The 22,653-nt window shown below is 46.6% G+C and overlaps 1 protein-coding gene across 5 annotated transcripts; it reads right to left on the bottom strand.

Annotated features, from left to right (window-relative positions):
- Positions 1-637: 637 nt before the first annotated feature.
- Positions 638-22,019, bottom strand: LHX9 (LIM homeobox 9). 5 transcript variants are annotated; one of them, XM_064719432.1, is made up of 7 exons: positions 21,136-22,016; positions 20,760-20,892; positions 15,134-15,417; positions 13,249-13,451; positions 12,150-12,505; positions 6,459-6,661; positions 638-2,011 (listed from the first exon to the last, which is right to left on the bottom strand). In XM_064719432.1, exons 3-7 carry the CDS (start codon positions 15,305-15,307, stop codon positions 1,955-1,957), a joined length of 993 nt encoding a protein of 330 aa, XP_064575502.1. In that variant the 5' UTR covers positions 15,308-15,417; positions 20,760-20,892; positions 21,136-22,016; the 3' UTR covers positions 638-1,954. The 5 variants fall into 5 exon arrangements, with proteins under 5 accessions (XP_064575502.1, XP_064575503.1, XP_064575504.1 ...); XM_064719433.1 differs by having other exon boundaries at positions 15,134-15,252; positions 21,136-22,015; XM_064719430.1 differs by lacking the exon at positions 638-2,011 and adding an exon at positions 2,018-5,315 and having other exon boundaries at positions 21,136-22,019.
- Between the last annotated feature and the right edge of the window lie 634 nt (positions 22,020-22,653).

Below are 22,653 nucleotides of genomic sequence, written 5' to 3'. Positions count from 1 at the left end.
CATCAGGATTATTTAAATAATTTATTTTTCTAATTTAAATGAAGTGAAAAATGCAGCACATGAGCAAGACTAGAAATATCTCTGTTAAGTATTAAATAAGGGGGAGAAGAAATTCAGCTTATTGAAGAATGCAGTGATTTACAAAAGAAAAACTAAAATGCAGAGGGGTTTTTTTCTTTGTCCCGAGCGCCATCAAGTTCTTTACTGATTGGAATAATTAATGGTTGTAATATTTTCCTAAGGACAACGGGAGGAAACCACATTGTGGCTGTGACACAAATAATTGCTTTCCTACATTTACTTACTTTCTGCAGTAATAAATACACATAAGGCTCAGCTTAAGAATTTCACAATATACTTAAATTTCTGATCAAGCTGATTTGAATTAAGTCCACCATGCTAACCTTTTTCAATAGAACTTTACAATATACTATAAAACTGTTGTTTAAACAATCCTCCCCATAATTACCACCAATAAATGATACCTTTTTATTGCCATTAGAACACTCTTAGTAACTGGTTTCCAGAGATTGCTGCAGTAACTTGTACATTATGCTATGTTGTAAGTAGTTCTGTGGTTTTCTTTTTAGAATTCTGAAACTGGAAAGGTTTAAGAAAACATGCAAAATGCTGAGGATACACATAAGTGAAATATTTAATGTCCATCATTCATAAAAGTTACATTGTTTACATAGGGTTCATTAGTATATAATAAAAATGTCATCTTAATGAAAGATTTTCTGGCAAGTCTTTTATATGTTAATTTGTTTAACATATGCTTTGGCTATACAGCTAAATAGGTATATATTTTAAAAAATCTTTCTGCAAATAGTTGCTTAACAGTTACAAAACCTCATTACTAAGAATTGGTTATTGTTACACTTGCTTGTTGGCTTGTAAAAATCATCTGTGTTTTGGACAGGGAGTCTTAGGACCAACTTCATGTAGCAAACGTGCTCATTGCATAGTGACCATGTAAACAGCTCAGGGACCCACAAATTATATCCTTATATTCTAAAGTCACTGTGTAAAGTACACATTGTACTGCTCGTGTTTTCTTATCTTGATGAAGAGTTTGGGGATTGTTTTATTGTTGATGATGATGGGAATTTCTTTTTAAAACAAGTCAGTTTTATACAAGTTTAAAAATTAACACCAAAGGAAATAATTTTACACTGTGCAATAGTATTGCTACCTCATTCTTTTTGATTTTAGATATTTATATATATATATATAGCATATTGGAACTGCACTGTACTGCTTCCTTTCAAAAGAAAAGTTTAAATTAGTTGAAACAATTAGCTATGTGTTTACATAAAGTTAACTATGTTTGCATCAAATAAAATGTTTATTAATGAAAGGTATTATACAAGAAACATCAAAGAGAAATTCATCATACAGAAATGTACACTATATGTGACAGATGGAAAAGTGCATGCAGAGTTGTCTCATTTTAAAAAAAATTAATTCTGAAACAATAGTACTAAAGTTACGGGTTTTGATTCCTATGATCTCAGATGAGTGGAAAGTTCTCCTTGAATTTACAAAAATCCATTTAACAGATATGACTAGTACACATTAGCAAGCAAGTGGAATGAATGCACTCAGATTTATTTTACAAGTACTTGTGCTTGACAAATGTGATTTTTTTTAAAAAAAGAAAAGGTTTCTTCGAATATGGGCTGGGTAGATTGCTGCCAGGTTGCTCTGGTTTTATACATAGGTTCTCTAAATTTGTTTTTGATACCACACAATTTGTTGAAGCCTTCAGTTCTGTTAATTAGACACCATAAAATAACGTATGTTTTGTTAACATTCAGGAAATGACATCAAGTCTTTTGTTTTTATTTTTTGGCTCAATAGATTTTTAAATGTATGATTATCATAACCTAATATTGTCTTTGTCTTCACTGCAGTGGATTTCCGATCAAACTTTTCCCCTTCTTTTAATACTTTAGGGAATTTTCAAACGTCGGGATGTTTGGCTGTAATGCCCCATGATTTGTTCTCCCTGAAAGAAATCATAGTGACAATTTATTAAACTACAGAGCAACCTGGCTTTTCGGGGTCTGCAATTCTATTTTGTGCTCAATATACCTAGCATTAAATCTTGATTCATTTCATCATACTATTTAGGTTATATTTGTCATGCAATTACTTTAGCTCCTAGTTTTCTGGCTCTTTTAGAGGGCTAAGACAGGGTTTCAGTATCAAATCAGTGGGGCATTACTTTGCATGTTCAAAAAAGGAGGTTAAAAGGCTAAAATCTAAATTGCACCAGCAGTAGCATATACATTGAATATGAAGAAATTGAAAACCTAAGAAGGAACTGTACTTTAAAATATTTAAAAGGCCGTGTTTCTGTGTTTAATACCAATTGTTCATAGGTACCGTAAAAGCAGAGACACACAGGTACATGTAGACCTTAAATTAAAAAAAAAATAAACAAAACAAAAAACCCCCAAAGAAAACCCCCCCAAAAAACTGATGGGAAATAAAACTCCTTAGATTCAAAATGGTTTATTCACACAAATTTAATAGGATATATCACAATTGTTTGGTCCATAAATATTTAGGGGAAATAGTTTCTATACAATGCATTTATCAATAAACAAAGAAACATGGACAATTTTGCTAGACCACTTACTGTACTATAAACACGAAGCTCAATATATAAGATTATTGGATTTATCAACTATATCTGAAAGAGTGCACAACTGCTTTCTATGACATGTTTGTCCCCTCTAACAGGATACACCATAAAAAGAGTTTCAGAAATAAGAGGTAAAACAGTACAAAACTAGTGAGGTGTCAAAAGGGCTTAAAACAGTTAATTTAACAAACAACACATATATCCTGATTTTTCACAAACTTACTCCCAAGGTATATCATAAGGCACATAGTAGAACTGAGTTTTAATTAGTCTACTTAATAAAGTAGATCTCTAGTACCATATATTGTTCTGTCAAAGAACAAAATTTATAAGTATCAATATTTTTACCTGTAAAAGTGTATTAATAAAGATCTCAGCCTTACCAAGGTCTTTTGGTCTGGTTAGTGGTAAATGCCCATAAGGTAATAGAAATAGGAAAAGTCAAGATTCAATATCCGTAGAAGATGATAACCATACTTGCTAAATATATAATGGCAAACACACCTTTCTTCTATTACAGTGTTAACATCTCTTCCGTCATCTTTTTTAAAAATAAGCTACTTTTCTGTGCTAATTTTCTAAAAACCCTGAGCAAAAATTACAATAATGCACTTTAATGTGGGCAGTGAACTGTCAATATGTAACCACACATTTATACAGCCAAAAAGGACACCTTTAAAATATATTAAATAGCCACTTTGACCACCAAAAGAGATTTGATGGTGTCTAAAAAGTGGGGTATATGTGCAAAGTTATTCTTAACAATCCACTAAAAGCAAGACATAGATCTTGACTGGTTTTTGTTCTTTTTTGTTTCTGAGACTCTCCACAATCTAATTGGTGTTCAACTACAATAAAAGGATACAAATGAACATTCACCACTGCCCAGACCATTCAGACTTTTAGCTTAAATAAAACTAAAAAAAGAAAGATCACTATTGTAAACTAAGAAATGTATTCAGATCAGCATCCACAAGGCTTCTGAGTTTATCGGCTTTGAAGTTATTCACTGCCAATTCCTGGTTTTGTGTGATTTTCGCTAACATTTTTTTCTTTTATACAAAGTTTAAAAAGTTGAAGTGTATGTTAGAGATATTAATGAACTAAAGATTTTAAGTTCCTGTGTTAAACAAAGTGTCTGATACAATCTCAGGAAACACCTAAAGAAAATTCAAAATAGTAATGAATAAATTGTACTGAAATATTTTTTCCTTAAACATCTTAATAAATTATATTTTGCTTATTTCCATTTCCCTGAAAAAAAAAAAGGAGGCTTTGTCAAAATTTCATTTGAATAGTACACATGCATTGAATAGTACACCTTTTTGAAAATTATTTTTGTGCTCCCTAAAGTAACTGGGCAACCTCTTGTTTGCTTTGGAGGGACAGCATCGAAGCCGTGTAGCCAACTGCAATTTTTATCTTTTTTAATTCCAAAAATGCAGAGCTGCTTGACAGACAAAAATTAAAACCCCTGCCTAGGCAACATTTTGGATCAGTAGGACTCTCCACTTGCACTGTTACTCTGCTATTGTTACTTTAATGACATTCTTATAGGAGTGAGCTCGCTCTGGAGAGGTTTTTCCAGATCTTGCCTCCTTAATGTGGGGCACAAATTTGGAGACCAGCGGCCTGGTCCTGCCATCCTCACCCACATGTGCTCTCATCACTGGGTCTCTCTCCAAGTCCTCCATCAGGAATGGCTTTCAGTGGTGGCCAAGGACGTCCCAGCTGGGTGCAGAACTGGCAGAGGAGAGTTTAGCTATCCCAGTGAGATTCCCCAGTGCTCGGGGAGAAGCAGGCTTGCGACTACTGCATTAGGAAAGAGCACTGGTACTTCCAGTCTGACTGTTTTCATGATTACTCTAATTCATTTTGTATTTATTTTTCAGCATTTAAAAATAAATCGTACAAAACTTTTGGATGCATTATGAAAATAAAATTGAATTCGGGGTTCTTAAATGCTGTAAGCGAACATACAATCCTGAAGCAGCATTCTTTTGGCTATAATTAAAATGGTTTTTATCTGGTTATCAGGGAGGAATAGAATCTTTTTTGTGAGGGGGAACAATCAATTTTTTTCAAGGTTCTGGAAATAAGTAACATACAATTTTAAGAGGCACTTATTAGAATGATTCATCACCTTATCTTCAGTCATTTGATAAATTTAAAGAATTTGAGTACAATTTACCAACAATAAATGTTCATATATTATAGCAACATATTACTTCAAACTCATTTGCCAAGTGGCTGCAGATGCTACACATCAAGCTGTTTGTTTTCCCAAATATTTTGTGGGTTTGTTTGTTTTTTAAAAAGGCTTGAAAATAATAATAATTATAATAATAATTATAATAATAATAATAATAATGAAGAGTAAGAATTTAAAAAAAAAAAGGAACTGTTAGAAAAGGTTCGTTAAGGTAGTTTGTGAGGGGCTCCCGGATTCGTGGCTGTCCAAGTTAGAGGTCACTGATGTCACTACAGTGATAGTGGGATTGGTCAGGTCTGTTAAAGTGGTCGCAGTGCCGGGTGGAGTGAGTGCGCCGCTGTCTGCTGAGGGCGGTGCCGGGAGCGAGGTGCCGTCAGCTTTATCGACACCCCCATTCTCCTGCCGCAAAAGGTTCCTTCTGAATTTGGCTCTTGCGTTTTGAAACCAAACCTGCAAACCAATCCCAATGGATTTCTTTACCGATGCTTGTTTTGCTTTGCTTTGCTTATTTTTGTCTTTGTTTTTGCTTTTTAAATTCATTTTTGATGTTTGATTTTGTGTGGCACATCACCTAAGTCATTCTATAGCTTTTCTTGCTACTGGTGGTACTGACTCTCTGTGTACAGGCCCAGTGCTACAGGTGCTTACAACCCTCAGAGAGCAGCCTCGAGAAAAATCTGCTTGCTCACTTACCCAAAGAGAGCAACTCTTGATGGCCACATAGTGTTTCTTGAGTTGGGTAGCTTTGAGGTCAGGCCACACAAAGATTGAAGCAGATTTTTGCCAAGGCTGAAAGCCTGCCTCGATTATTTGAAAAGGCTGAAGAGGAAGGAGGGGTAATTACACCATCCCTGTCTTACAGATTGTTGATATGGGTCATCTAGTCTTTCTGTTCTGTAAGGTTCACTGGCAGCTTGAGGTGACATGTAACACGGACGGGAATTGCCGCTAATAGATTCTCCTTCTACCTCACTCACTGCCCTTCTTTGGCACTCTGCATGTAATACACACCTCGTTTAAACTTCACTGAGCTATCACAAACCATATAGGGATTTTTAACATCTTTTGCTACTCTGTCCTTCACGGGGACTTTTGACTATGCAGGCCCTTAAGGAAAACAGTCGTCTAACAAGCATTGGGAGGGGGAGCCAGCTGGTCCTGGAGGATCATATTGGTCAAAGCTTACTTCAAACACATCAGGGATCTGCTTACTGAGGGGCCACATTAACTCCTTCAGGGGAGCGCAAAGGCTTCACCCATAAAATCAGTAGATTTGCCATCTCTATCCTTAGTGCAGTCACTACAGAGAGACAACTGCCCCCAGGAGATCTACTGGGTGGGTGAACTCTGCAGACATTCTCTTCATGGTGAGGATGCAGCTAATCACAAACCACAGTTTGGTGTTTGGCTGCCTCAGGGCAATAAGGCACACACATTTGGCACTTCTGCCACGTAACACCATACCCCTCTGCACACCCACTAGGGACACACCCAGCAAAAGTATTTCTATGTACATTGCTATAGTTATACATAAGGGAAAGGCTATTGACTAGCAGGGGAAAATTCTGTCAAGCCTGTCATGTGGCTTCTTACCTGCAGAACTCTCTTGGTCAGGCCTGTTTTCTGGGCAAGCTGCTTGAGGTCCTTGGCATCTGGGTTGTGGTTGATAGCAAAGTAGGACTTCATGGTACGAAGCTGGTGGTGTTTGAAGGAGGTACGCATGCGCTTTGTTTTCTGGGATGGGGGATAAGGCTGCTGGTCTCTGTCCAGGTGATCTGCCTCATTCTCATTACAACCTGTCAAATAAACAAAGTGGAACGAGGAGTTAGTGCCATGCATCATGTAGGATAAATAAATCAAGGCAAAACTCTTGAGTAACAGGAGGGAGGGCGGAAGGAAGGAAGGAAGGAAGGAAGGGCGGAAGGAAGGAAGGAAGGAAGGAAGGAAGGAAGGAAGGAAGAAGGAAGGAAGGAAGGAAGGAAGGAGGAAGGAAGGAAGGAAGGAAGGAAGGAAGGAAGGAAGGAAGGAAGGAAGGGAAGGAAGGAAGGAAGGAAGGAAGGAAGGAAGGAAGGAAGGAAGGAAGGAAGGAAGGAAGGAAGGAAGGAAGGAAGGAAGGAAGGAAGGAAGGAAGGAAGGAAGGAAGGAAGGAAGGAAGGAAGGAAGGAAGGAAGGAAGGAAGGAAGGAGAGGAAGGAAGGAAGGAAGGAAGGAAGGAAGGAAGGAAGGAAGGAAGGAAGGAAGGAAGGAAGGAAGGAAGGAAGGAAGGAAGGAAGGAAGGAAGGAAGGAAGGAACTAAGATAGTACAAGGATAAGTACAGATGTGATAATTGATGAGACCAAAAAAGATCCAGAATATTGTCATTTCCTATCCTTATGCTATGTCCTCAAGGCCTGTACCTACTGAGGGAAGACTTTGAAAGTTCTGTCTCCTTTGGCATTTATTTCAAACAAGTCTTTTCCCTGTGGTGATTGTTTTGCTTTGGGCAATCAAAGAGTCATTTGAAATCTCATTCAGATTTTGAAATCTTACTCATTGAAACATTCTTAGCTTGAGATAAGAGTTAAGGTCAAACCAGCATTTTGAATGTTCCTGAGCCTTTCCCCCAAATCACAAGCACCTATAAAAAGAGATGTACAGCAGAGAAGTTTGTTATGACAGTTCATCATAAAAGCTGAGTTTTTTGCTGATAAAATGAATGCTTTTGGACTCTGCCTGGGAGTCTATATGAACTGCTTGAAGCCCTTCATCTGTAAAACATATCTGGGAAGCAGTTGCATCAAGACTTGATCCAGACCCCCAAGCCCAATCAGCAGTAGGTCTTAGTTAGTACTGGTTTAGGACATTTCTACAAGCAAGCAGCTAGGAGCTCAAAACTTGAAGAGTTTCTCTTCTTTCTCTGATTCAGTATTTTCGAAGTGTTTATGAAAGATAAGTTTGTTTCAGATTACACATTTTTGGGTGTGAATTGTACACAAGGGTTGCAGCTCTTAGGGGATGGTAGCATTATTACTTCATATTGGAGAAAGAAATTATTGCATTAGCAAAAAGAAAAGTAAGAAATTTATCTGTGCTTTTCTTTTCAGCTTAAACAAAAGGGTTAGTAATTTCTAGGATCTCATTTTATAAAGATAGTTCGGATACACAGGAGAAAATTAATTGTGTCATCATAGCAGGGAATATTAATTAAAGAAGAGCTAATTAAAAATGCTTCAGAATGTCTGTAAATTAGACAGTTTCATTAGTTGCTCATTTTGATTTTTGAACTGCTTTCCAATAGTTACTGGATTATTTACAAGGCCTAGCTGATCCCCGTTCTTAATTGAGAGCAAGAGAGAGAGAAGAGAAAGAGGGAAGGCACACAATACAGAGAGACTGATGTCAGCATTGCTGAAAACAGAGGCAAAGCAACTTGAAACCACAAGAAAATAAAAAACTTCTTGAAGGTGTTTTCTCTTTTGAATTATAAGACAAGTCAACATGAACAGATGCTGTTAAGACAACACTTTGACAGAAAATCAGGTGAATATTTAATTATAGCTAGCTTTGCTCCTAGTCTTGGTAAGAAGTATATCTGTACTTTCAAACAAAGTAAGCTGACACTTCTGAAAAGACCAGGAGTTGAAAGTTGCCTTAAAAACAATTTCAGACCAGATTTGGATTGTATTTACTACTTGTTTTCACAAGCAATCACACTGCCTTCAGTCAAACTGCGTGGGCTGTAACTTATGAGCTGACATAAATCAGAGTACCAGAATTCAGTCCTCAAGTTTTACTTCAGAGTTGCAAACTGCTTGTTTGTGTTGTTTTTCTTGGGCCACTCAACACAAACTTCCTCAGGCTCCTCTGTCCTGCTTACTGCCTTTGTTTCTGTACTCTGCTCTCTTTTTTTCTTTTTCTTTTTGCCGGTGGTCTACTTTATTTTGGTTTTTATTTTCAAGAGAAAATGAGAAGAGGGCTCCAAGTATCTTCAGACAATCCTGGTTTATACCATGATTACAGCTCACTCTCTTTTATACAGTGTTGTGTGGTTTGGCCACATCCTAGAGCAGAGTCTTAAACTGTCTCCTGGAGAACTAAGGAAAAGCACAAAGTTAGGCAAGACACTGCTCATTTCTCTGCAGCAGGATTGGAGGGTTGTTTAATTTCTGCTTTCAAAAGAGCTAGAACAGTTTGATTCTTATTGCCAAGAATTCTTCAAGTGAACTCTTCATAGTTTTTCACACACACACACACATAATGAAATGAAGTAAATAGCTCTTTGAGGAACAGATGTGCAAAATATTTTCCTAAGGAAATCTTCTTCACCATCTTATTTCCATATCCTCTAAGTTCTAAGTCAACACAGCTTCCCTTAAACTATATATTAATTATACGATATAAGATGTTATATAGAGAAAGCCTTGAATGTTTTAAGTACTTTTGAATAGTTTCTTCCATTTTTCACATTAATTCCAGACAGCTTGCAAGTATGAGTGATTTCTACCTCATAACATTTTGAGTTATTTATTGTTGTGTTTCCACTTTACAACCGAGGAGCTGTGAAAAAGAAATTAAACTAGCAAACAAAATACAGAATAGAAAAGCTGTTGTAGATTCTGCAGCAGAGTCTGATTTTCCATTCTGGACCAGGGCTCAGCTCCCCTGTAAAATAATGTGCACACAAATCTAAGCCAGGGCCTGCTGGATGGCTGTGAATACACCCATGCTCATGCTCAGCTGGGTGAAGCTGTTGGCTCCATCGGAGTTTCGCTTTTAAAGCTCGGGGTGGTTTTCCATAATGGTTTGGCTCACGGTACGGACACCGCGGCTGGGGCTGTTTGGGAGGGAACTGGGCTCACTGGGGAGGTCACGGCCGCGGTGCCCGCGCCCCAGAGTGCCCGGCTGAGGAGCTGCGGGCGCGGCGGTGTCCGGCTCGCTGCGCTCTGGGCGCGGTGCGGGCACGGCTGTGCCCGTGGCTGTCCCATCCCCGCGGGGACAGGGCGGCACACCGCCACGCGACCCGGACACCGCCGGGGGCTGCGGGGCCCGCTGCTCCCTCGGTAAGGCGGCAGCCGCGCATCCGACATTGAGTTTCTGCGGGCTGCTCGCCCTTTGTAAATGATTACGTGCAAGAGCAGTTACTGAGTCACAGGGCAGAGAACGAAAAATGTGTGTAGGGAAGTGGCTGCCAATTAGTTCGAGACCTTTTTTTTCTATAAAAAAGCGGTTTCATCTTCTGCAACTCATTTCGTAGCTGTTCCAGATTCGCTTTCCTCTCCCTGGATTTGGGGCGCAGGGGGTCAATGGGCTGGAGCCGTTTGCACCGGATGCACGGTTTGGCTGCTAACTTTCTCGAGACCGTGTGTCAACCCTGGACATAGCTAGATAATGCTTATAAAAAAGAATAAAATCACGGCCCTAACAAAAGGGATTTCTCAGCCATCTAGCCTGAGTCCAAAGCATCAGAGCGTTTGTTGATTTGTTTTGGTTTCTTCTTTTTTCTCTCCGTTGCCCGAAGAATTCTGTGAGTTCTCAATGCAATGAGCTGTGTTTTCATAATGGGTGGTGATTTTTAATCTGATTTGGAGTCAGCGGTACATCTTATTCGGCCCGTTGTTGTACAGAAGGGGAGTTTTAAGACCAGCACACAAAGATTATGTCAGCATTCGCAAATAATGTCTCTCTCGAGTCCTGATCTGAAGTTTAAGGGGAGCTTTATCATATCCTCAACTCTTCATTTTACCATAACTTCTGATTCTAATTTTAACGCTAAATTGTCCCTAGGATTATTTCCCTTTAGGAATCTGGGGAATCGGGTGATGCTGCCTGGACCAGGAATAGAGACCAGAGCAGGGAGCGGGCACACGGGAAATCCACCATTGGAAGCTGGGGCTGAATGAATCCTGGCTGCGCTACAGGTTCCCTTTTCTTTAGCAGCTTTCAGGATTGATTGGAAGCCGCTCCGTAGCCAGGGATTCCAATGTCATCTTCAATTAACAAGGAACAATTAGCGCAGTGATTACCCTGGCTCCAAGGTCTACGCATCAGAGGAGATGAAATCGCCTTGCACAGCTCCCTGGTTCCCAGCTAAAGGCCGTTTCACGAGCGGCCCCAGAGGAGGTGCCGGGGGAGGGGTGGGGAGGGCAGCGGGGCGGTGGAAGATTCCTTAGGGATCTCAGTGGCAGCGGGTTGAACCCGGCGCAGGAGAGAGAGCTCCGGGCCGAGAGCTGTGCGCTGTTACCGACCCGCGATTGTCGGAAGGGGAGGCCCTGAGCCCTCTCCCGGCTCCCCGGTGGGGCCCGCTGTCCGCAGCCCTGGGCCTGGAGCCCCGGCTCCCTGCCCCTGCCGGGACGGCTGCATGAGGAAGCACACCTTGCATCACTCCTGCTTCCCACGGCTTTCTTTCCTCAGTTATCGGCCATGGGAAGCTTAAGGTTCCCTAAACGATTTTGGAGTCAGAAGCTTGCCAATTCGTATTTACCCTTCCTGCTTTCGTCCTTCATCTAATGAAACTCTGCCTCAACTGCTTGGTCATACCTGACACTCCTGTACCTCTGGCCACTAGCACTGTTTATACACGGTTTGGATATTCAAGTGACTGGAGTTATAGAAGATATTTAATACAGGGCAACACTTGTTCCTTTCCTACTGCTGAGAGAACAGAAATCATTCTCCTTAATTACATTTGTTAGGGTTTAGTTACAGGAAACAACATTTATTCGTTGACCTCTTGTACAGTTTGATCATTTATGTGTCAGTAAAACAGAATTATTCAGCCTGAAGAATTAATGACTATAAATTCAATATATAAATTGAGTTATATGCATACTACATTGGTATTGTAGGAACCGTATACTATAACTTTTATTCTATTTTTTTTATTCATTTGGTTACTCTTAATTTGAGGTTTAAGTGGTGAATTTTTTTTAGCTAATCAAATATAAATAATGATAACTACATCTCTGAGATTCCAGCAGAGAAAGCTATGTGGTTTTGGGGTTGGAGTTTTTGGTTTTGTGGGGGGGTTTTTTTTGGGTTTTTTTTTTTTTTTTTTTTTTTTTGTCTTTACCCTGGGAAGTGGCTAAGTTTGGGTGTTTGACATTAATAGGCAAAGACAGCCTTTGAGGAGGGCGGCTGTTAGCTTTCCTGCAAATGCTCCAACCCTCAGAGGGCTGTTTGTTTGATTTTCCAATGGTTAAGCAAGATTTGGCCGGGCTGAGTTATTCACGCACTGCCTGGCTGAGGGGAAGCCCGAGAACGCTCTGTTCGCGGGAGCGGGAGGCAGACTCGGCGTGTGTTTCCCACCTGAGTTGTAGCTGACGATGTCCACTCCCAAGGCAGGGCTCTTTCGTTTCCTGGGCCTCCCCTTCTGGACCGTGCCAGTGCCGTTGAAGTAAGGCAGGGCCAGCCCTCCGCTCTTGGCAGCCAGCTCGGTGTAGCTCAGCTGAGGGGGGTATTCTCCTTGCAAAAGGGACTCGAAGTGGGCCCTGCAGTAAACCAGGTTGTCCTTCATGCCAAAGTGATCGCCCGTGGTCAGAGTCTTGTTGCAGGTGGTGCAGGTGAAGCAGCTCAGGTGATAAACCGATTCCCTGGCTCTCATGACCATTTCAGAGGCTGAGATCCCAAGGTGGCAGCGGGCACATCTCTGCACGGAGAACCTTCTGAAGGAAACAGAAAAGTGGGCATCAACTAGAACGGCGAAGGCAGAGCTTGCCCCGGTGCCTCCCGCCTTCCCTCCCGGCCACGTGAGGGAGCCTGTCCCCGACAGGGTCGCGCCCCCCGGCCCCAGGATGCCCGTGACACCGGCCCTCCCGGTGTCGGGACAGCCTCAGGGAACCGGCCCTGATGTCCCAGGGGAGCGGCTCGCCCTCCCCGCCGAGCTGACTCGCTCTCCCGGGACTTTGGCGAAGGCCCCGCCGCTGCCCGTGAGCTCGGGGCCGGGCGGGCCGAGCTGGGGGAATCGGGCCCCGCTCTCCTGGCGCTCCTGGCAAGACGAGGGGAGCCGCGGGGCGCTGGCCAGCGGGACAGCTGCAACACACGGACCAGCGGGGCCCGCTCCCCGGGCCCGGCCGCGGGGCTGGGCGGGGCGGCGGGCTCCGGCTCTCGGGAAAACCGGCCGGCTGCGCCCAGAGGGGAATTTCGGTCGGGTCTTTACGGAGGGAAACCGCCGAGCAGCGGGAGAGCCTTCGCCTGTTTGTGCACCGCCACACATGCTCAGTCAGCGCGTCCCCTGACGGCCCGTTCAGTTCGGAAACGTGCGAGGCTTTTCTGAGGGGACTAAGGATTAAGGAATCGCTGACTGCGAAAAGCTACCTTTGAAAGCCCGTGTGGAGAAAAGAACGTTTCTGTTCACAGTGCCTTTTGAGGGGATGTGTTTTGAACCCATGAGGACTGATTGCTGTACCTGTAGTAATCCTCCTTGCAGTAAATACTGCCGTCCTTGGCAAAGCAGGTGAGTTCTGACTCCAAAGCCAGTTTACATTCACAGCACTTAAGACACCTGAGGTGCCATTGTTTGTCAACAGCCAGCAGGTAATATCTGTCTGAGATCTTCCCTCCACAACCAGCACACAAAGCAGGCTTCTCGGGGCTCATGGGGGGCATGTTCTGCAAAACAACCACACCACAAGGGATGAGACAGGGAGAGAAAGACAGGCAGGCAGGCCGGGCTGGGGACGGGTCCTGCGCAGGGCCCGGGGCTCGTACAAAGGCTCGGCTCTCTGGAACCAAACTCCTGGCTCCCGGCGGGAAGTTTAAGGGGGAACCGGGACCATCCCCGCCAGCAGAGTGTTTACCGTGATTCACAGTAAACCTCTCCTTACGATCTCGTGTCATTTCAATACGTGAAAGCAGCGGATTAGGCCGCAGTAGGAAAAGCAGAGCCCATTCTTTTCTGAGGTTCTGAACTTAAAGTCTGAGGCTTCCCCGGTTTTTTTAGCGTTGTTATCTTAACGAACTTCACAGGAACAGCGTTTTAAAGTAGAAAAATACCGGTTTGCTGTTCCTAAAGTTTATGGCAGAGGGTTCAGGCTTGCACTCATTCTATGGCAAATTTTCACCCGTATTTAAACGAACTGCAACCGCGTCTCTAAAGAAAGATAGGCCTTTTAAAACAGGAGTAAGAGAAAGGAGACAGGTGGATAATGTAAAGAGCAGCGAGTATGAACGCTCACCAGCCCGGCCAGGGACGTGGGCAGAGCGGTGGCACGGGCTGGTTTCAGCTCAAACCAGTATCTTTTTCTCAGTAAACTTCTGCGAGTTCCCATTGATCTGCTCCCCACGAGGAGTGCCGCTCGGGACAAAGGGAGATGGAGGGACGGCGGAGACAAAAGCTCGGCCATGAAACTTGGGGCAGCTTTTGCTGATAAAGTTACAGGGCGGGGGGGAACCCAAACATCTTGTTCTAAAGTCTTAACTGTTTTAAGGTGGCAACTCTGCATTCACTTTTCAATCTGAAGTTGTGTTCCTCGCTCCCTTTCCTTTTTAGCAATGGCAAGGTGAGTTAAATTTACATTGCAAATCCTCATGTAACAAAGCATGAGTTTATTTAAGAGAGGGGGTAAAGGACCCTAAGTCCCAAAATCTTAAAGCAGTTTTCCAGGCCGTTACTTTGTGTGCAAAGTCTTGTGCGCGATCGGCGGAAGCCCTACAAGTTGGAGAAAGGGAGATCTCGCTTTGCACAAAGCGCAGCGTGACACTCGATTTCTCCGCCATCCCTTAGTACATATCCGAAAACTTTGGTCCTTTGACTAAGTAAAGAGGAGATGTTACTTTCCAAGCAAAGTAGTCGGCCGGCAAAACACTCAGAGAGAGCGGTGCCTCTGTATCAATCACACATTTCAGACCAAAGACAGTTACGAAAGTAAGTAGTCGCGGTTTGAGGTTTAATTTAGGAGGTGCCAGAAGTGCAGAATAAAAATAAGGCACACCTCGGGAGCTCCGGCTGCAGCCCTGCTCGCAGGGGCAGAGCGGCCGCAGGCAGCCGCGGGGCCAAAAGGCTGCTCCGCCGCAAGGGCTGAAACCCCGTCCCTGCCACGGTTCGGAACGGATTCCCCGCTAATCCAGAGAGCGACATGGGTTAGACAAATGTACAACCGAGCCCGGCCAGCACAGCACCCAGCGTACGGGTGGGTTTACAGGGAATGTCGGAAGGGGTTCCACAAGCAAGGGGTGGCAGGGAAGGGACAGAGGGAAGCAGCGTCTTTCTCTTCCCCAAAGTCAGGGTCTGTCCCGATGCGGGTCCATACTTGCAGGGATTCCCTCGCAAAGAGCACCAGCGCCCTTCTTACCGTATCTCGGCCGTTCATCTGTCCCCCTTTGGCCAGGCGGGACTCGGTCTTGGATCGCCTCTCCATCTCTTCCATGATTCCTTGGATGTGGCCTCCGGAGATCCCGTGGAAAAGCATGGCTGGGGGACGGAAAGGACAAGTATTTTCTTCTGCTCTGCACCCCACTATTTCCATATACAGACCCCAGAGTCTTTAGATCATCCAAAATGTTTACACCGAGGCGCACAGCGCAGGGAGGGAGGTTGCAAATAGGAGCTTCTCTTTGCGCAAGCACTGAGGGCTTCCTGAAGATGTGCAGAAGATAAACAAGGGGGAGAAAATGTAACAATAATTAGTTTAAAAAATAAAATAATAAAAGCTAGCTAAAGGATCTGTTACTGTTCTGGAGAGCTGGGGATTTCTGACTGGAGAGACTTGGACCTGGGGCAGTAGAATCAGTCGGGAAAGGATATAGTTTTGAATACAAAGAAAGCAAAAAGAAGTGCTATTTTCAGCAGTCCCTGGTTGCTTTAAAGTTCCCAGTGCCTGTAGGTTGGATTTGGGACTGCTGCTTTCCGGAGCTCTGTCCAATTTGTTAAGAGACTAAAGCCAGCCCATTTTTGATAATTTAGTAGGAGGAGTTCTCTCCCTTGAGCTGCCACTGATTTTTATTCAGACAACAAAGACCTGTCATACTCCTCTCAACCCCTAGTGATGGGCAAGCAGTGACAAACATTACGGTCGGGGCTGTGGGTGGGGTGGGATTTATTACCTCCCCCAAACACGGAGTCCCGGGAGTTGGCGGCGACGGCGCCTGGCGAGGGGCAGGGTGGCCCGCTCTCCCCCCGGGGCCCCGCTCCCCCCGGGCCGCGCCGCGGGAACCTCCGTTCGGCGGCCGCTCGGGCTGGCCCCGCCGCGGAGCGGGAGAAGGGAGAGGAGCGCCGGTGCCGGGCAGCCGAGCCGGGCCAGAGAGGCGGGAGCGGGGGAAGGGAAAGGAGCGCCGGTGCCGGGCAGGCGAGCCGGGCCGGAGCGGCCGCAGCGCTCCCCGCGCCCCGGGCCCGCCGAGGGTGCTGATTTTGGGGGGAGCCGCGGAGGCAGGGGCGGCCCGGGCAGTTCGGGCGCTTCCCGGGGCGCTGCCCGCCCTGCTGCCCCGCGGTGCCCCCGCCCGTACCCGCAGCAGGATGCGGCCCCTCCGCGGGGCCGGTCCCGGCCGGGCGGGGATGCCCTAGCAGGACCCTCTCCCCTCGCCCGCTCCCCGGCCGCGGGCTGCGAGCGATCATTGTGTGCAGAGGACCTGGCGATGCATTCCTTCCAGGCTAATCTCTCTGCCTGCTCTCCCTCCGCTCCGTTCCCCGTTTTCCTACTTACTTTTCACACCACTCTTCCTTGCCTTCCCCTGAAACAGCTGCTGGCTGTTTCCTGACACCTCGATCCCTACTGAAGGATCTTCCTGGCGGCAGTCCTGCGCTCCCTGCTCCCTGGGGAACACTCCTCACCAAACCCTAGCGCGACTAGTGAAAGAAGTACCCCAGCCCCCACTTCCTTTCCAAAGCATCCCAGAGACATCCTCAGGGGCTCCTCGAGTCACCTCTTCCATGTAACCCAAGATTCAGGCAGCAAGTTTCCTCCCCTCTCTTTCCCCCTAAGTAGCTAAAATTAATGTTATTTGCAGATTGAATGTTGTTACATTCCTCCGAGTGCCAGAATACAGCTCATAAAACACAATTTCACACAAAGATGAAGTCAATCAAGTGAAATAAGCCGGGATTTTTTTTCTCTGTTGGCACACTAGACCCTGGACAGCAGGGCTGCTATTTACTGTAAGTAATGTAATTAGCCCTTTTGGATGGGAATCAATGTGTTGTATATATGTGTGTGTTTTAATAAGAGAGTAATAGCCATAAAACCAACGAGTCTCAAAAAGGGCTGAGGGAATCTCCCTTAAAAAGGGTAGATCCCTCCAGAAGCCATAGTCTTCTGCGGAGCACTCCCGGACTGGAAGAAAAAAAAAATTATCTGTGTGTGGGGAAGGAGGAGGCAAAGATAGGCTTTCCTTGGAGAAAACAAGTCAATTAGCACAATAAGACATCAGGAAAAATAAACAAGGTGATTCAGTCCGGGATACGGGAGCTATTCGCTCGGGATCCCCAATCCTCCTCCTCCCTCCCGTGACGCCCCGGCTGCCCGGGAGGACGGGCGGAGGTGCCTCCCTGTGTCCCCGCCGGGCACCGGGAGCGCGGCCGCTCCCCCGCGGGGCTGCGGGGCCCGGGCCAGCGCTGTTGCGGGGCCGGCGGCTTTGTTGAGCGGCCCGGGAGGAGGGAAGGGAAGGGAAGCGAAGGGAAGGGAAGGGAGGGGCGGCGGCGCTGCGGGCGGGGGCGAGCCCCTGTGCGGGAGGGTTCGCCCCGCTCGCCCTGCGCCCGGCAGGTACCGCCGGCCTGCGCCCGCCTGGCTCGAGGAATCGCAGCGATGGCTGTCGACAGAGGTCAAAACATCTCCCTTAGAGACGAGTTTGTTTCTAATCGTTGCAATATAGTCTTTGCGCTCTACAAGCACGTTCAAGGTTTGTTCTGGGTGTTTTCCCCTTCGAAGGAAATTTTTCTGTATTCTCCTCCAGTTGTGTTGTCGGGGTAACTCACCCTGCCCCTGTTTCACGTTGCATATGCTCTCCTGGAAATGGTCTGCATTTCCCGTGGCGTACGGGTTGCCAAAGATACCGCGGCGTGTGCCAGGCAGGACCCTCACCGACCCCCGCCGGCCCTGCAGAGCCCTCTCGGAAGGGCCGCCGCCATCCCGCTGTGACCGCGTCCCTGCCGGGCTGAGGACCGCCAAACTCATCGTGCCCGCCGGGAGCGGGGAGGGGTCTGGGGCAAGACCCCGGCTGCCGCTGGGCCCGGTCCCATCGGAAGATAAAGCGGGGATCCTGTGCCCCCCGAGCAGGTTGTGCCCCCGCCTCGGGGGCCTCGGGTGCGGGCACCGCTGCCCTCTCCCCCCACTTATCTCGCGTTTGCTGTCTCGGGCTCACCGAAACGCTCTGCAGGTGCGGCGTCAAAGCATCCAAGGCAGAGACATGGAAAATATTGCTTGCTAAATTCCCGTCTCTACCTTAGCTCGACGGCGCCGTTAGGAGTAATTGGGCAGACTCATAACAAAACTCAGAAATGACTGAGCCTCCTCCGGTTAGACACACTTAATTAATTAGAGGGTCCTTTCTTTCTGCTCCATCAGGTACGGTTAAGGATACGCTACTAGCTACTGCTGCTCCAGTAAAGGAGGCCAGGGGTTTCCAAGGCGTTTTCTGATTAACATCCTAATGCTGGCAGACCACTTCTTACCTAAAGGGACACTAAAAGTTTGTTGCTAGCATCAAACGTGACTTCTCCGTTTCCAAAAGGCCTGTAGGAGATCAAGGTAAATCTATTTCAATGTTCCTGAGATCTCATTCCTCGCTGTGAACTGGAGCTCCGCTGCTCTAAGGCAGGCTGGTAGCGAGAGGTTGCCATTATAGCACGAGGGATTCCGTACAGTTTTGCTGGTTTGCTTGGGGGGTGGGGGAGAGAAAAGCTCACAAAGAACACGACAGGGAACCTAAAATCCAAATCTACGAGCCTGCCCCTCATGAATCCATCGGCTTTAGCACTTTGCCTGTAAACGACAGTTTCTCATCTCAGGGCGCTTTTATCTCCTTTTGCCGTAGCATTTGAGAAAGAATATCTGATGTGCAATATTCAGAATATTTTAGTAACGCGACAGGCGCTCTGGGTCTTTTCCTTTCTGTAAGGCTCTACCCGAACTCCCCGAGCTAACGGGGAGCTGATGGGGAGGATGGGGGATACATCGCCGTGGAGGTTTCCACAGGTACAGCGTTTGCCTGCCCACGCAGGGCTGGAGAGCTCCCGGACATCCCTGCCCGCAGCTCCGCGGGCGCTGCCGGAGCCCCTTCCAGCTCCGCAATTATCGTGTGCCCCGGGAAGGTTTCAGCGTGCGGTCCCTGCCATCCGCTCAGCCGCCGAGCCCGCGCTCTCCCTGGCCACGGGCTACGGGCTAAAGCCCATCGCAGCGTGAACCATCTCGTGTTTAGTTCGGAGGATTTAGGACAAGGTCTATATGCAAATTAATAATTGACCAACAATAATTAGGAGAAGGGGGAGGGTGCTCAGGCGGGGGGTGGGGGTGGGGAGGAGGAGGAGGTGTTCTTTGAGGAGAAGCGGTTTGGATTTCGCCGCCCGCATTTGAGGCCGTGGCGTGTCCGGCTGCAGGCGCGGGGCACTGCCCAGGCCGGCCGCCCCCCGCCCCGCAGGGCACCAGAGCCTCACACCCTCTCCGTCAGCACCTGAACTTTTCAAGACACTTCCAGTTTAATCATTTCCAGAAATTTAAAGAGCGTAGTAATAACAGCAACAGGATTACGATCCCGTTGCCTGCAAGTCGGGTGGTTAAAGCCAGGTCTATTTTTAAATCCTAACGCTATTTTCTGCTCTACGAGCTTGTGGTGGAGTGCAGCGCTATTAATGATCAGTCTCATCTGTTTGTAAAGTCCGCAGGCACTGCAACCAATCTAGACACAAAGAAGGGAAATTTGAATAGAATTTTTGGTGCCACCACCACATCTCTTGGTGGTGGCACCAAATGTAGTTAATATAGTTTTCAGTATTCAAATAGGTTGCCGTTTATTTTATCTCAAATTTTAAAATTATTTTTTATTTTAAAATACATTATTTAAAATTCCACTTCGGAGTCAGATAAAACGTATTTTACCATCACCATCTTTCTCCTCCCATGAGTCCTCTCGCGTGTTCCGTAAAGCAACTTTCGGATCGCTGTGCTAGGGACGTGTTAAAGCCGGGGCACGGCAGCCAGACTCGGGCACCAGCCCCTCTCCTCCCTGCCGGGCTGCCCGCGGCTGGCGCTGCCAGGGACACAAGCGCACGGTGGCTTTAACCGTAACTGGCATAGGATTAAAACTCCCCAAACCTCCAAGGTGCTTGTAGCGCCCGATAATCTGAAAACATGTCAATTAAGACACGTATTCATCTGCTTAGGGAGATGATATTTTAAATAAGAAACAACTAGGTGCTTTGCACAGTAATCCCAAACACATATCTTCCATAGCCAAGCGCTGTGACTGACCACAAACAAGTGATCACATAGCCAGAAGAAAGCAGGAGAGGCAGATTATTGTCTAACATGAAACTGTTCACCGCCCAGGACCTCAGCACTGTCAGCTCCATAGCTGTCTGGTATTAGCTGTAATCGTATTTGCACTCCGCTTGTAATTAAGCCATTGGAAATGATCATATTTTGCTGCTTTCGAAAAGGAATCCCTTACAGACTGGATTACAGCCAGGTGAAAGAAGCCATTCCATTTAAAAAGAAAAAAATAAAAGAAGCACAAAAGAAGGGGCATTTTAAAAAAAAATGAGCTGAAAGGCTCAGGCTTCCCAAGCTGAACTATTTTTCTAGATTAAAACATAGATGCATGAAATGTTATCTGCGAATACACCTGGGGAAAATACCGTTCTGTGTTGTTAAAAAAAACAAAAATCCCAACCAAACAAACAACACAACGACGCCAAAGAAACACCCTGCAAATTACATCCGTGAGGTCCAAATAGCTGCATTGCTAGCAAAGACTCATGCAGGAGCTTACCTTGAGACCTTAGAAGCTTCTTCCAAAATTGTACCCTCCTTAATGAGTGATGAGGGATGGGTTTTGAATGGAGAAGAGACGCAATGATCTAGCCAGTAGATGGAGGTTGTTCCTTGCTCCTAGCAGAGGATCCCTATGTTAATTAAAATAAACAAGCTGCTTGGTGGAAAGATTTTTTTTCCTCCCTTCTCTCCCTCTCTCTTCCCGCCCTCTGCATAGCCTTTGATACAGAACTGACGTGAATTTCTAACCTCTGACCTTTCACCAATATGCACTGATACCTGTCTTTTATTTACTGTTTGTTTCGAAATATTTCCGAAAACAAAACAAATAAATAAAGAAGAAGACTGAATGAAAGCAAAAAAATAAATCCCACCTCTCGATTTTGGCTGGCTTGCTGGATTTTCTTGATTAGCTGTCTCAGCTCCTCAGTAATCAGGTGAGGTGTTAATGGGGAGCTGGTTGTAAATAAAACTAATAAAGCAAAGAACATATTAGGAAATTAAAAAAAGGCGAGGACTGAGAGCCTGTTAAAAATATTGTAGCGAGCTGAGCGTTTCCCCATCACGTCGTTTTTTTCGTTCTGTGCTTATTCACAGCTGAGCAGCAAACCCCGGGTTGTTGCCATCTCTCCACATTTTTTTTTCAAATCGCATTGAACCAACCATGGGCTGCATCAACCCTTCCCACTTTCATAAAAAGCCTCTCAAATGGAGTCGCTAAACAGCAAACTTCAGCCTGATCTGATGTGATATGATATACGGATTCATGGAGCAACCTCGCTTTGCCAAACCCGATGAAACTGTGAGTTGTCATGCAATACTACGCAGTCAAACCTGGGATAATTGTAAAAGTGAACCCAATTTAACCCATTAGAATAAAATCAGATGCCAAGATGAATCGGAATCATTGCTTCTTAGGTGACAGTACTGATGACAATTGATCCACCGGCTCAAAACAATAGAAGAATATAGGGTCGGGAGTCATTTCTCGTACTTCCTCCCAGGGGGAAGCGGGGAGCCGGCGGGGAGGCAGGAGCCGGCTCCCGGCCGGGCTGCGGAGGGGCTGCGGCCGCGCCTCCCGCCGGCCCCGGCGGAGCGGCTCTCGCAGGAGGGAGCTCACTGCGAGGACCCTGGGGCCGGGGAGCTGTTTCTGCAGCAGCCACGCGAGATGACTTCTCGCTTTGGCTTTGTTTGCCCGTTCCTCTTAACTCCTGCGACAGTTTCTGTCCTTCTCCCCTGAGCCATGTGACCCTCAGGTCTACGTGGCCAGCTTGGTAATCTATCTGGAAAAAAAAAAAAAAGGCAAGGGATGCTAATGATCTTCCTTGGAGTTTGCCAGCGGAGCCCCGGCGGAGAGCGGAGGAAGCGGGGAGGGCTCGGCTTCCCGCCGGGGTGCGCACCGCCGGGTGGGGGTCCGTCCGTGCGCTCCGGGCACAGCGGCGGGTCTCGGTCTGCTCTGGCTCCGCCGGCGGGCCGGCGGCTCGGCAGCAGCCGGGGAACAGCGCGGTGGCACCGGGAGCATCTCTCCCCGCCCCGGCTCCGTCCCGGCCGGCGGGGGGGAGGCCCCGCGCCCGCCCTCCCGCGGGCAGGGCTGGGGAGCGTGGGCAGCGTGGGCAGCCCGGGCGCCGCGGCGGGTCGTGCCCTGCTCCCCGTGAGCGCGGCCGGGCAGCAAAGGGCACATCCCACGCAACAGCAGCGGCTCACCTGGAGAAACTGGCCAGGGACGTGGGTCAGGGGTGTGTGTGTGTTTGTGCGGGTACTTCTGGTAGAGAACATAAAAGCCTAGTATGTCTCTGCAGGAGGAGTGGATTTAGGGCAGGGACCATGAGTTTTTATCACGCAGGGCTTGCTGTGCCAGCTCTGGGGCCATTGCAAACCCGTCTTGTTCCGTG

Source organism: Zonotrichia leucophrys, chromosome 8 (genome assembly GCF_028769735.1).
Source record: "Zonotrichia leucophrys gambelii isolate GWCS_2022_RI chromosome 8, RI_Zleu_2.0, whole genome shotgun sequence".
NCBI classification, from domain to species: Eukaryota; Metazoa; Chordata; class Aves; order Passeriformes; family Passerellidae; genus Zonotrichia; species Zonotrichia leucophrys.
Note: the sequence above shows the minus strand (reverse complement) of the source record. Positions and strands in the feature narration are given on the sequence as shown.